This window comes from Lates calcarifer, linkage group LG10 (assembly GCF_001640805.2).
Source record: "Lates calcarifer isolate ASB-BC8 linkage group LG10, TLL_Latcal_v3, whole genome shotgun sequence".
NCBI lineage: Eukaryota > Metazoa > Chordata > Actinopteri > Centropomidae > Lates > Lates calcarifer.
In genome coordinates, this window is record NC_066842.1 from 1,949,420 (window position 1) to 1,964,923 (window position 15,504).

The 15,504-nt window shown below is 39.8% G+C and overlaps 1 protein-coding gene across 1 annotated transcript in view; it reads right to left on the reverse strand.

Moving 5' to 3' along the window:
- The window catches only part of immp2l (inner mitochondrial membrane peptidase subunit 2), a 124,678-nt gene that overhangs the window by 3,019 nt on the left and 106,155 nt on the right, over positions 1-15,504 (reverse strand). The window contains exons 4-5 of the mRNA XM_018691636.2: positions 15,250-15,315; positions 5,198-5,300 (exon numbers count right to left, since the gene is read on the reverse strand). Coding sequence (XP_018547152.1) covers positions 5,198-5,300; positions 15,250-15,315 — 169 coding nt within the window. The remainder of the gene's footprint in view (positions 1-5,197; positions 5,301-15,249; positions 15,316-15,504) is intronic.

Here is a 15,504-nt window from a genome sequence, read left to right on the forward strand (position 1 = left end):
TGGTTCGTTGGCTTCATAGTTCTTTCCTTCTTTATTTGGTTCCTTTCTCTCCTCCTTTGTTTCACTGGTCTCTCTTTTGTTCCTTGGTTTTTCCTTTTCATTTCCGTTTGGTTTTTAACCTTCTTCAACTCCTTGGATTCCTTCTATTGTACCTTTTTTCAAGACTCATGCATTTTTGTGACCACGTGCAGGTGTGCATTAGTAATTTAACCACAGAGCAGAAGCAGAACCATGCTGAAGTTTCATCCTTCATCCTCCTCGGTTCATCCTTCACTTCCCAGTTCAGTACTTTCTCTGTTTCATTGGTTCCTTCCTTCCTGTGTTCCCCCTCCCTTCCCCCACATTAGGATTGGGTGTGAAGGCAGAAATCTGAGCAGCTGGCTGGGTTCTGGCTGACTCACTGGTATCGATCACCACCTCCATCAACCCCCCACAGATGTATTGTGGTCATTTCCTGCTTTGGGCTCAATAAAAATCTTATTTATTGCACCTTTAAATGCTTTAATAGGCCATACTTTCCACAGCATGAGATCGACTGACACAAAACCCCGACTTGTCTGTTTATTGCATTCAGAGTTTTCCTTCATTTCACATCTTTCAAAGTTCTGAATTTCTCAGAAAACTCAAACCTTATAGAAAAGTAAGACACTCCATATAGAGTGTACAGTATATACTGTGTGCAGAGGTTGTGGGTGGATTTTTGTTTGTTTTGGACTGTTTCAGATCGACCCATAGGCTGAGTGCATCATTTGTGGGAGGTGATGTGTTTCTGAGTGAAAGGACTGTGGTGGGTGGCAGTGAGCACTGCAGGCCAGATTTAAAAAGAATATATTATTTAAAACGAGACCTCCTCGCTGGGTGAGATGTTTCCTGAATATATCCTATTGATTTAGAGGTTTTAGCCATGTTTGTCCTGGTGTGAATATTTTGCAGCGACATTAAACTGTCAGATGTGAGTGTGCAGTGTAACGTGACTCTTTTTTTTGTTTCTTTTTTTCCTCCCATAAAGAGGAACAGAACGATGCTGAGGCCCCGGCGAGATGCTGCCGCTGCTTCAGCCATTCAGCGAGAATAAAGAGATAATGTGATTTTGTGAAGTGCATGATGGTGACGTCTGTTAGGAGCGATGGAAGCTGACAGCTGCTCTTCAAGCCCACCTCAAAGTGCTGTCCAATAAAACGACTACAGGGAGAACAACAGAGAGACAGGAGACCACTACTGTTACACCACCTGGTACAAGCTTCCTCTGAACATGCAGCACATGTACGTATAAAAAGGGAAAAATCTAGCCTGGTTACAGACCTCTGAAGAAAAGGATTCAAGACTGGGGCCAGAGTCAAATAAGTAGTGACAGACAAATAGAAAATAAGTATAGATATAGCAGTGCAGGTTATTGTTAATCTACTTCCAAAAATAGCAACATATTTCTTCGTCTGACAATGAAAAAACAACCCTGCCTCTGTGTTTTTTATTGACATATTTTTAATTTATGTTTATATGCAACTAATCTGCAAAAGCAAATTAGTTTTGAAGGAAATGCAATGCTAAGCAGATTCTGTTTCCCAGTAACATAATGAGGAAAATGTTTTTAATTAATGTATCTGGGAAGTCACAAAATGCTTGTAGGAGCTGCAGCATTATTAAAAGTTTTGTTTAGGGTCTTAGTTAAAGGTAAAGAGAAGGTCAATGCAGAAAAAGTCTACAATGACTTGAGACACAATGTTTTTTATTGACATTTAACCAAAACCATCCTGTTCCATAAAATTAACTTGAGTTTTTGTTGCCTTAACTTGACAGGACTCAGGACCTGAACTCTAGTATGTGGTGTCTAAGTCCTGACTCTGACCCTGGGTCCTTCATTTACATGTACCAGATCCCAAACTGATCCAGCATCTGTGGCATGATCTGGAACAAGCTGGATCCATGGAAGCCCCATCTAGCAACCCGCAGGATCCACAGAGGTCTGACAATAACGGTTGCAGGCATGTGTGGGTGCAGATTTGACTTTGACATAAATATCGGGTAATGGGTCGGGTCCGGTACTGACCCTTACGGGTGCAGATAGGGACAGGTTTTTGAAGAGAGAGTTTGTTTTTAATACAAACTCTTAAAGGACTGTACATTATTGGACGCCTCGACAATAGGAAAATAAGGACATAATGAGCTAGTCAAAAAAGTCCACAAAAAAGTGAATGATATTGGGACAGACCAAAGTGTGGAACAAAAACCGCTGAAAGACTTTGAAGACCGCCAATTTTCCATATGTGTTCTGGTCCAATTAAATGCACCAGCAAATGTAAACCCCTGATGGTATGGAATCACATCCCATTTAAACAGCTGACCTTAAGTTTTCAATCAGAATGAATGTAACTGGAGCTACTGAAGCAGTTTATGCTTAATTATCTTTACAAACCATGTGGCTGTAGGCTTCATTCAGCTGATCATGTATGAGATTAACAAGTGTGGTAGTTTTCCAGAAAGTAAGCAAGAAAAAAATCGAGTACTTGTTTATGTAACTGTACCTCCAGCCTTTATGTTTTGGACATGAATTAAACCTTATATTAAAGCTCCTACACATGAGGGATGCAGCTCAGGTTTTAATTTGGCTGAAGTTGCATGAATCAAAACTGAATTTATTCTATGATATGAATGTTATATAAGAACACAATGGATCATTTTCTCTTTCTGCTGTAACTACAGACTGTGCTGCTGCGGCACAAAGAAGAAATGTCTTGGGAGTAAAATGTAAAAAAAAAAAAACAGAGAAGCTCTGTGGAGCTTTGGATCCACAGCTCTGGGGGATTTCTTCTGAGCTCCTCAGCTAGATTTTGTTCAGCTGGAGATCCGGGGGGTGCCTCCTCCTGTCTGGCCTGTAATGTGCCGTCCATAGCAAACAGCTCCTTTGCTGCTGAAAATTTTATACGCCGCTCAACCCGAGAGGGGCGAACTACAAACAGCACGCAGAGAGCAGGAGTCAATATGAGGGTGCTAATACTATTTCTGGTGGAGGCTGAGACGCAGAGTTAATGAAATCTTTATGTTTTGGAAGAGAGGCAGATGCTGCAGTGGTGTCTGTGAGGATGGACGAACCTGGTCAACACAAACATCCGGAGCTATTAACACCAACACACACAGAAAATGCATCTGTCACGTCAGTTTCCTTCTGGATACTGTAAATCTTCGCTCTAGCCAGACAAGGGGGATATGGGTAAACCTGGCTCAGCATCAGATTGGAGAGATAAAACCTTGACCTTTGACATACAACACAAACAGGGTTTGGATTTATTTATCCACTAAGCTACGTGCTCTCTTTTGGTCCATCTCCGACATACAAACATGGTTTCCCATCAGAGTCGAACAGAACAGTGTTAAGGTTTAATGCCTTGTTCACAGGGACTTTGACAATAGTTATTTCAAAGCTTAAACCCCTTTCAGACACTTTAATTTAAAGGCAATTTACGTGTTAGTCTTCGTTAATTTGTGTAGAATATTTGAACTTTCTCGCTTGGTATTTTTCTTTGTCTTTAATAAGCAAAAAAAAAAAAAAACAGTATATCTATGGTGAGTACAAGTTGTAACCATCAGAACAGAGGTACAGGAGACCATCTTTGTGAATTTTCCGTGTCCATGTCGTGCCCGGCCTAAATCTAAACCTAAACCCTGGTCTATTTCTACGTAAAAATAACAATCCCTGCAAGGTTGGACTTGAATTAAAAGCTGTCAGATTAACGTCAAGGCTGCAACAGCACAAGGTTAACCATGCAGATTAAATGCAGGTCTTATTCTGCCTTCTAACGTCAGTGTAAGAAATGTTATTATCTCAATCATCATGTTTTATGCATAAAATCAGTTTAATAAAGTGAGAGGCATTTTCATATGAGATTTTCCCCCTCTGGTGAGACAAGAGGTTAAAAAAAACCTTCCTATGATAATAATCCAAACATCAGTCTCTCCATGTGTTTCCAGTGTTGGTTCACTCCAACTTATTCAAACAAATATCCATAAAAATTCTTTCTACACAACATGAGAGCAAAAAACTGAGCTGTGAGTTAAAAACACAGGATGTAATTTTTGCCACTAGGGGTCTCTCAATCAAAGCAATAACAAAAAGACGTAGTTTAGTGACATTGTGAGGTAGTGTCTTGACCACCATTGTGGCTGTCAATAGTTCAAGAGGTCTCCTCCTCTCTAGAACAAACAGACTAGGTGATTAAACCAAATAAAAACGCTGTTTCATGTTAAAAAATCGCCCCAGAGAGGCTGCTGCTAGTATTTCGTCAGCTTGATTCTCTGATAACTTTTTTTTAAATTATCGCCTCTTCTCTTTGTATGAGTAATAGAATTTTGTTTATCTGCTGTAAAAATACATATATTGCATCAACAATAACTTCAGTAAAATCACTTTTTGACTTCACAAGTTAGCAGCTTTATTTAGGCAACAGTTTAGCATATTGTTTTACTTCTACTACACTTAATGCTGGCATATCATGTTTGGAAGTGCTTATGTTTGCTCGAGAACTCTTCCAACACCCAATACTTGAAATTTTCAATACATTTAAAAGTAAGAGGGAGTGAAAATAACACCTGAACATCTCGGTACTACACACAATCCATGTCTGAGAAATACTCTGTTCTACTTTTTCTGCTGATAAAACTGCAATTTAATAAATAACCTTGTGTTACAAATTTGTGCTTTTGTTACAGCTGTAGTACGTAACTTTTTCTAATATTTTTTAGCTCCTAATGCGGAGAGGTGTTGTCAAAACCTCCTGTGACCCAGACTCATTGAACAGCCTGGCAGCAGTGCAGAGATTGCCCCCCGCTGAGAACTGACGACTGTCAGTCAATATGTGAACTCACTTCTGGTCTGGTACTCGTCTCGTATTGAGGCATCAAGCTGGGAGACAGAGCTGAGGCTGAGTCACCGGCTAGAAAGCTCCCAATTCCTGCATTATAACTGAGACAGCGAACACAGTGAATGAAGATGTAGATGATGGAAGCTGGAAGGAGGGATGGTAGAAACTGTTGCTAGCACTTGCTTGATTTCCAGAACTTCCTTATTGTAATTTTTAATTTATCAGCATTATTATCATTGTGTGTAGTGCAGCCTAATGAGAGGATGATATCATCAAACTTTGGTGATGTACTAATTGGTTGATCGGACATATTGTGGAACAGAAGGGGGTTCAGTTCGTACCGGTCCGAAGCTGTTGCTATCCAGACTGTGTCCATGATGATCCCCCTCAATCCAGAAGTGACCGTCAGGAATTCGAACGTACCGGTTCTTGTAGCCTAGAGTCCTGAAGAGATAGAGATAGAAGAAGAAAGAAAAAACAAACAAAAAAAAAAGATTTTGTTTTTAATGAGGCCTCTGCAATGAATCCCTCCAGGCAGTGAAAACTAATATTAAAACAGCTGAGAGGTTTTGTTTAAAGATGCCTGATTTGGTTTTAGTGCCATTAGTGAAGCCAAACATCAGAGTTTTGTCTCAGCTCAGTGAAGATTAGAAATTCAACAATTTCAGTTTCACAATATCAATAATGAGCTGGAAAATAAAAGCACATACAGAAACTTTCATTTGACTCATAACAGCCACACAAGGTACATTCAAATAATGTTTTATATTAGACTAAGTTCCCCAGCAGAATATACACATGAATGTGTTTATAATTTAAATCTAAGATATAACATGTTATTCTGAAAGGGGCCACTCTGCACCATGAACACTTTTACCTTTGGTATATTAAGTATATTTTGCTGTTTCTTAGATAAACTCTCTTAACTTTAGGATAACCGTCTTTTTTCATTTTACCACCATTTAAATTTCCCAAAAATGGTCTTCTGTGGATTTCTTTACATCTTTAAGTTCAGCGACCACCTCGGGTTACAAAAATACCTCAGCGAGATGAGATGAGAAAACAGACATAGACACAGACAGAAGTCGATAACTGATGTTGAATTGATAACTTAGGATTTCTTAACCTGAGATAAGGATTTGCCTTTGTATTACCAAATTGTGAATAATCTAGGATCTTAAAATAATAATTGCCACATTACCAATGATGAGAGAAAGAAAAGAAAATTGTGGGTAAGTCCTTGTGGACGGCAGATCAAATCTATGACACAATTATCGCTTTCATTTCATTATCATCAGCCTCTAAATCATCCCTCCAGCATCACTTCCCGTTGCCGCCTTATCGCTCAAACAAAGATCTGCTCCGAGGACACATTGAGACTAATAAAGGTGGTGGAAGAGGAGGTGGTGGTGGTGGTGGTGTTCATCTCATCCTGCTTCAATCAGGTCGTCATGTTTATGAGGAGAAGGTCCGACACCCTTCATCTTCCCTCTCGACTGTTATGGGGCCTGTCCCGGCTCTGATTTATCGCTGTAGCACTGGGAACATAGTGAATTATAACTTCAGTGACTTTTTAAATGGGAATTTGTCTGCGATTCCTTGTATGTGTGAGTGCATCGGTCTGGGAGGCCGGCCGACTCAGGAGGCCTCAGATTCATAAATATTGATTTAGCCAAGGCAGCTGAATTTACTGACTTACAAAAAAAAAAAAAAAAACCCTTTTTGCAGGGATAAAAAGAAAAGGTTACAGCCTATATGACACCAATTCTCTGCTACGTTTAAGAAGGAACCGGTGTGAAATCTTTACAGAAGCAAGAATGATTGACTTCACTGTATTTAGGCTTTTATTTAACCAGGTTTGTTCTGTTGAGATGACGAATCCTACTTCAGATCATCAGTCTCTGTTTTTAAACTCACTATTTTGTGAAGAAAATTTCCTCCATTAACCTGTCTCACATATTTCTACCTTGATTAGCAGTTTTTTTAGTCTTCATGTGCCAGATTTCCTTTCAAACCCCAGTGAAGAGGTGTGACCTTGATGTTATCTCCATGGTGAAATTAGCAGAACGCAACAATGGATCTGCCCTTAGTCACTCTTTCTTTCAGTCCTGTCTGTACTGGAATATCTTGGATGCCTCTGAGCAGAATTTCAAAAACCCTCCGAAATGATGCATCTAAACATTAATCCCAGTTTGGCTCTTGGATAAATTATATATCTGCATTACAGAGCTTCAAACTGCACTGGCAGTTTTAAGTGCAGCTGCAGCATCTGAAATGAATTTGCTTTGTGTTACTTTGACCCGAGACGTTCGTGAGCCAGAATCAGAAAATGGCAGAGAGTGGTCTGCACTTCTTAGTAAATTTAAAATGGATGGATGTTGAAATTGCATACATCTGTGTTTGTATAACTGCAGGACAAAATAATCCAAAAAAGAAGGAGGCTGCTTTTAGGTAGAACAAGTATTATAAGTAGAATAAATATAAAAGCCTTTAAAACAGACGTACTCAGGGGAAACAATATAGACTGGTTTGGACCTTGCTTGGTCTTCAAACCTGGCTGAACAGAAACACAAACCACTGACATAACTTGTTTGACAAAAGTGTACATGCTAGCTACAAATACAATTATGTATTTTTGACTAATTATTCCAGCAGATTATTTAAAGATTGACCCAGGTCCTCAATGTTGCGGCCCTGGTTATAAGATAGGCCGGGGCTAGCTGGTTAGCATGCTAACTTTAATAAAAGAAAAGAAGTGGCAGAAACACAAGCAAAACAAGACTTAACAGTGGCATTACTTTCCACCGCTGGCGATGAGTAAAGGAATGAAATTTAATGCTGAACTCGCTACATTTCTGCTAGACCGGGAAGTAAACAGCTCTTAATGCTAATGTTAGGTATGTAGCAATAGCAGAAACTCAAATATAGCATGTTTAAGACCACTTAAATTTGATTTGAGCCAAACGTTACTGACTCTGATGATCTTTTTAACAGGAAAAACAAGTAGGATGATGCTTTGTAGCTCCTATACAGTACAGTATACATCCCCTTTTTTATTAACAGGCCTTCCAGCGAATCCACAGACTAACCTGAGTCGGACAGACAGTGTCTTGTCACTGAGGGTCTAACCCAGATACAGCACACACTACTTTCTTCCTGGACACACTCATACATACCAAAATAACACAAGAACACACAGTGACGCCACAGACGCTTCAAACTGCCTCCAGATGCTACAAATTGTCTGAACGTGACAGTGTTTTTTACTGAATCTGGGCCACTTCTGAACAAAAGGTTAGAGTGCGTCACCGAGATGAAGGCGCCGACGAGGGGAATGTTTCACTAAGACGAGTTAAACATTCACACTTCCTTTCATCAGTGTTATCAGCAGCTGATGATTGTTGCAGTGGAGAGTTGAAAGGAGTTTAATGAGGCAGCTGCTGACAGCTCCACACACTGGATTATAAGACAAGTACTGTAATGGCACTGTGTATTTGGATTGAAGCTGTCAATAGGAGAACGTTACAATCTGACAGGGTGACGAGGTGTCTGAGGTATCATTCCTGACGTTACCTGACAGCCACGGCTCAGTTTAATTGGATGAAAATATGTGGGTTGAGACATTTGCAGGTGATTGGATTTTATCGGTGCAGGCCAAAGACATGACGTAAGGTACCAGGGTCCTAACTTTGGATCTGTCTGGAACCACTTGTACTAAAGATTTGCGCCAATCAGACCGCAACATTAAAACCACTGACAGAATAACACTGATCATCTCATTAAAATATGACGTTCTGCTGGGAAATCTTGGCTCCTGGATGTTGCCTACTGGGGGAGGCCCCTTCCATTAGGGGAGGAGCACTGCAGTGATGGCAGTGGTGGTCAAGACCACTACTCCCATGATGCCACACTATTTAATGATGTCATTAAACTATATCTTTTGTTATTGCTTTCGATTGAGAAACCCATAGTGACAGAAATTACATCCTGTTACCATGTTCTGCCAGAAAGTCTTGGGTTCTAGCATTTGTCAACAGCACTCTCCAATGGCAGGTGCCTTCCCCAGCAGGACCATACTCCGACTACACCACAGAGCCTGCTCAGAAATGTCTCGAGCAACAAGGTGTTGACCTGGACTCCAAATTCCCAAAATCCCAATCTGATCCAGCATCTGTGGGATGACCTGGAAGAAGCCAGATCCATGGAGGCCCCACAAGACCTAAGGGATCCATTTCCAAAGTCTTGGTACCAGGCACAACAGGACAGATGTACACAATATTAGACAAGTGGTTTTAATGACCCTGCAACAATGAAAGACAAATGTGTTGCTTCTTTTTGGTCGCAAATTTTGGCTATGAGAACAAACCAAATTCAATTTTGTTCGGAGCATGCTGCCAGGTTTTTTTTGACAATTTTGATAAAAGCCTCCACAAAATTGCAGACAGGATCTGAACTGTGTTTACCGATCTAACAACACATTAAGTTAATTTCCCTGTCTTCATGTTTCTGTGTGTAAAATCCAGGACTTGAGTTTTTGAGTAAAGCAGCAGAGACTCTGTGTCAGTGGCGGTTGCCTGCTGCAGGAAGGGCACCTGTATAATGGTTTAACAGACAAATAAACTTTATTTATGTGTGACCATTAGTTCATTGCTGATTCTCCTTCACCGCGCCACAGTTAACACTCCCACTTAGTTTCCTCTGGCCTGACAGCGACGATGGCAGATTTACGTGCCGTATAAGCCTCTCTGTTTGGAGATGAATCTGTAAAACAATCCCCTCTCTGTGACTGATGGCTACACGGCAGGCAGATGGTCTGGCCTGCGCGGCCGGATTAAAAACCGAAGCTGTGATTTATGTCGAACTGGCCTGTTTGAGACAACGCCAGCCGACAGCCAGCTCCGTCGTCGTCGGTGCCGCCTCCGCCTCTGCCAGGGAACCCATCACAGGCCCCCCGTTAATTATTCATCCCCCCCTCCAAAGCCAGTGACCTGTAATTTGCACTGTGGCAAACAGCCGCCGGGATGAATCGCATGACGACGGCTGTATTATGATACTGTCGCTCTGATCGCCATGCCACTTCCTCTCAGCCTCTGTGGTGCTGCTGCAGGGTCCAACTCTGGATATGAGATCTGATGTGTTTACTGGTTTGCTGGGTGGTGTCTGTCAGAACGACTGTGTTCACTCCATGGCTGCCTAGGACATGAGGAGCAGTTTATCATTATAATTAATTAAAAAGCTAATTTATAAAGTGCACATTATGCTGTGCTTTTAAGTAAAGGGAAGGTAAATCAGCAACTGCAGTGATTGAAATCAGTGAAAAACCAGTGAAGCAGCGTTGGGTTTTTAATTACAGCGGCCGTCTTGTTCTTCACCAGCAAATGTGGAGGCTTAATGGACTCTGCTGGCTTCGGCTTCAGAGGAGATGACGGCTCGTCAAGATGATTGACAGGTGTGGGGGTGGGAGCTTGACCAAGACGATGTAGGAAGGAGGACTGAGAATAGAAGAGCTGCCTTTACTTAGATAAAGGACTACTTCAGGAGTGAGTCACATGGAGCTGAAAACTGTTGCTGCTCTTCATCTTTGAGGTTTCATTTACTGTGCAACACATGTGTTATTTAGTCTTAACGGATAACTCTGGTATTTCTGAACTGGAGCATTATTTTCCCATGTTTCAATAATTTACGTTCAAAGGGCGAACAACTCCTAATCATTATTTCCGCCAAAAAATATAAGTCTCATAAGCCTTTTTGGGCTTTTAAAGCAGAATCTGTTCCTGAACCCCCAACATCTAAAAGGATTAACTGCAAACTACTAGAGTAGTGCCTTCTACCAATCACAGTCTTTGAATGTTTATAGTCACTGGTTTCGCCAGTTGTGAAAATTAATTGTGAACAAGCTTCTCTTTTAACCCTGAAATGATTTGTAAGTGCGGAAGTCAGAGGTAATGGTAGTTTTCCTCCATATTTAAGATGTTTTTGTGGTTAACTGTGTCCGTCTTGAGTTGTTTTGTAGAAACACCAAGGACAAACAACTTGTTGGTAAAAAACTCACGAGAGACTGCAATTTATTGTCACACAGCATGATTTGATGTAAGCGATTAACAAAGAATACGACTGGCTTTAGAAGTGCGGTCGACTGAAAAGCAGCGTGAAGGGGATTAAAGGTAGACATCAAAGTGTTTTTATCCTCCTACTGTATTTTAATTAGCTGATTGTAATGTTGGAATTTTAAAACAGGAACATCAGTCAGTAAATGTTGCTTGTGTTCTTCATCCTGAGAGATTAAAGGGTTTAAGAACTTAATTCAAAGTTTATTAATGTGGTCTGTCCCATGATTGTGCAAATTAGGGGAACTTTGAGGCATTTCAGTTGGAGATTTAAGGATTTGTAACTGTTTTTCTTACTAATTCGTGACATTTCCTTATTTTTAAGCTGACATGGCTGAGGCTGCGCAGTCATGTCTGATAAATGTATTGATAGCTCACACTCTGTACTTTTTGTTTGGTAAAGGTTTGTTTTAAATCTTTGAGTAAGGAACAAACAAAATATGTGTAACATTATAGGAGATTTTCAAAGTTTATCTGGCACCAACAGATCTTCACAAACAATAGCTCGATTTCTACTCAGTGTAGGAGTTAAATAACCTTCAAAAAGGGTCAGAATCAACTCTTGTTGCAGCTTTTGTTTTGTATTTTCTAAATGTTTGTCTGATGACTCACTGTTAAAAAATATATGAGAATAAGGTGTTGTGACTTCAGAGGCTCAGATTTGGCCTTGATGTTCAACAGAGGGTAAACTTCGAAGCAAAAACTGATGATTTATGGTTAATAGTCTCATAAATTATACCAAATATTTTTAAATAATCAGCGGCTGCATCGTAGGAATAATTTCCTTTTAGTCATCAGTCAGAAGTTTGGTAGTTTGAGAGTCTGTGCCAAAGTTTCATGTTCTGATCGTCCTGATTAAAAGGTAAAAATGAAGACAGCTGCAATGCTAATGGGCAGAGAGAGAGACAGGCTGGGGACGCAGGGGTCTCTGTAATAAATAAAATACAGTCCAACAATCAGACAGCAAGTTCTGAGAAGAGTTTGCTGTATCAGAGCCAGCAGCTCGGCCCGGCTCTGTTCTCCTGCTGCGTCTCATTATCTGAACTGTGGAGCTCATTTCCTCACGAGGACACGGTGTAACGGGGCTGAGGACGGCTCCCACCTCCTCCTGAAGGAAATCCAGGGAGAGGAGCATGACTCACACAACACAACACACAAAGACACACACAAAGTCCCTGCTATCCAATGCTCTCAGACTGAATAAAAATAGATATCTGCAACCTAACCTTAATGTGTTCTTAATGCCAGTTCAAATGCAATTCAAGTCCAATTTCAAGCCAACATTTACCTTGAAAAGTTAAAATGGTCCACTGGAGTCTGCTTCACATGGGGGAAATTATTTTTTTATATATAAATATATGTGTGTATGTACATATATATATATATATATATATATATATATATATATATATATATATATATATATATATATATATATATATATATATATATACATTTTAATTTCTAGACTGAGGAGAACACAGAGCAGTGAAACACGTAATGTTTCATGGTGTTTAAGTTTGAGATTAAACAAATTTAAATTATGTTACCTCACTAGAACAAATTAATTTTTGAGCTGGTGAATTATATGTACAGTCATATTACTATTCTTTGAACTGATCCCAGTTTTTAGCATTAATATTTTTTACACAGAAAATTGTATTTTTAAGATTTCTGACCTTGAGGTCTGAGATCCAAAGACACAACTTCCTGCTAAAACATGAGCCTGACTGACACTAGATTGTTGAGGCCAACATCGATAAGATATTTGAGAGTTTAAAAAATGCAGTAACAGTATTTAGCCTATGTTTATTTTTCACATTAAAAAAATAGAGACATTTTTGCTAGGCAAGAACTGTCACCAAGATATGTGCTAAGCCAAGCTCTCTGATGGGAAAACTTCTTCTAAATAACCTCAAGCAAATCTTTACATTTCTTTATCAACTTACTATTTGTTTGAAAATGTAAAATCTGTGTGAGCTGTGTGTTAACTGAAGTTGAGAAAACAAGTTCAGTAAACTTCAGATATTACGTCGACTCAACTGTTCGGTTTTCTCCGATTTGATTTTCTTCGACTGAAGATTCAGATCTTCATTCGACATAAAGAATTTCCAGCTGTGGCTGCTTAACTGGAGTCGGCACAAAGACAATACATGCTCCCTGTAGCTTGGAAACCAAGTTTCCATCATGAATATTCTCTTCAAAACACAATTAAAAGAGTCGTCTCTGAAACAAAATGCATGCTGGGACGTCTGCTAACAGGGTTTCTTCAGAAATTTCTTTATGAGTTTAGTGAATCATTTCAAGTCAAAAGACCTCAGAAAATCTCCTGTTTAGATGTTGTGAAGTTGAAACTGAGATTTTACATTGAATTAACTTTCATTTTTATATATATTAAGTGAATGAGAAAAAATTGTTGATTCCACTTAATTCCTGAGGGGTGAGGGGGACATTTTAACAATGATAACAGTTTATACTTTTTCCTCAGCTGCAGTTGTAACTCCCCAACACCTGCTGAGGCTGGAACTCATCTTTAAATCTCATCAGTGTGGTTTAGAAGATGTAGCCCTGAGAGATATCCTCTCGTCTGTCCATTAAACACCTGCCACAGTGATTGGCTGCTGAGGATCAGCTGTCAGTCAGGCTCAAAGTTTCCTTTAGTGTCTCATCACGGCGACTTTAATCTGACAGAGAACCAATAACCAGAGGATGTAATCATCACTCAACGCTGTGGGAAATGATGACGCTGAGTTTCTGATGGTGAAATATTGGTAGAAGCAGAACAATTCAAGTGGTCCTCTGATGAATCCTTACAGCTAATTGGTTGTTATGGGTGGTAGGACAATATGGAGGACAATTGATGCCAAAATAAAATAGATTTAAAATAATAAAAATACAAGTGCCTACACAAAGATGGTTGAGTTTTCCAAACATCTGTGACTAAATATGTGTAAATTAATATCAAGCATTTTACAAAGTAAATTGTGAGAGATTTATTCATGAGTTGATTCATGGAGGGACCAGCAATTGAGGGATTTTTAGTGCGTTATTTTTTAATATAAATTTTTGATGTAAATATTATGTAAGTTCATCAAAACTTTATTAGGTAACCACCGACTGACTGAACCAAACTCCATTCAACTGCTTTTATTGATTAGTTACAGTAAAGGATGATAATATCATCTTGAACTGAGATATTTGGGGTTTTCAAATGAGTTTCTTTACTGTTCTGCAGCAAAGGTCCAACCAGATTGGGTATCGAACCGACTCGGGCTGTGACTTTTTATGTGACATTCAAACATTTGTTCGAATGTTCGTATTTGAAATATAAAGACCTGTTTGAAATGTAGGCGTCAGTCTCTATAAGAGCATCAGACCATTTGACGTAGTTTGCTTGTGATCCAGCAGAGGGCGCGCCATCAACTTGACCTATCTGTAAACCAATCAAAAACATCTGAGAAGCAGCGTGTGGAAGTGTTTTGGGTTCTACGCTACGGATCGCAAAGTCATGAATAAAGATAAGGCTGTTTGTCGACTTTGTAAAACAACAATAAGTCTGTGTGCTCACCTGCTAGCTTACCATCCCAGTGGGCCAGAGGAAGCAGCACAGTCGAGCAGAACAGTGAATTAATAATGGAAATAATAAGAAGTAAATTCAAGTTAATTTGAACGAATTGTGGACTCCAGATGACAAAACCTGTAACTGAAATAATGGCACTCATGGAGGTGCAACAAGCTGAAATGGCCATGAACAATGACCCAAGTGTGTGGATCATAGGGTAAACACGTTTCTCAGTTAATTTCAAAACTTTTTTTCTCTTCTATCTGTGGTGAACTTTAAGAAGTTTTATTGTTGTTTTTTTTTTTTTTGCAGTTTGTTGAAGAAGAAATTAAAAATATATGTCCCAATGTTTGAAAATGCTGACGCCCAGCCCTCAAACTGAAACCAGAGCAGACTGTAAAAAGTAAAACCATACAGTCGCCTAAATCCTCCTCGTTTCTACTCTCAGTGCCCGGCTTGTTTTTATTGAGCAGTGATTTACTTTTGCCACAAGGTGATGCCAGTTAATCTGATTAGAAATCAGTGTGATGGAGGGAACCTCTTGACTGCGAGACAGCTGCCTTTTTAAAAAAAATTTTATTTCCTGTCTAAACCGGCTGCTGTTTCACATCAGCCTCAGCACCCCCCTGAAGTTTATTACAGCCCGAGCTGTGATATAATGAAACATATTAGCTCCTTTATCTGTATTAGTTTCGAGTGGCTCGGTCAGACGGCCGCTTCCTACCTGATGAAGTCTCCCTCTAAGCCAATGACCCGCTTGATGATCTTCTGCTGGGGATTCCTGGGGGACCTGAGGGCGACAATAAACACATATACGACAATAAGCATAAAACCCAAACAGGAAAACACAAGCAAATAAAAATCATACAAGCGTGATGCAGTGAGCTGTACAAACAGAGGTCTGTCAGTCATTCAGATTGGCCTCTGTTACCTGACTTTATCATGTTTTTAACTCGTGCCTACTGATGAGGCAGCAGTG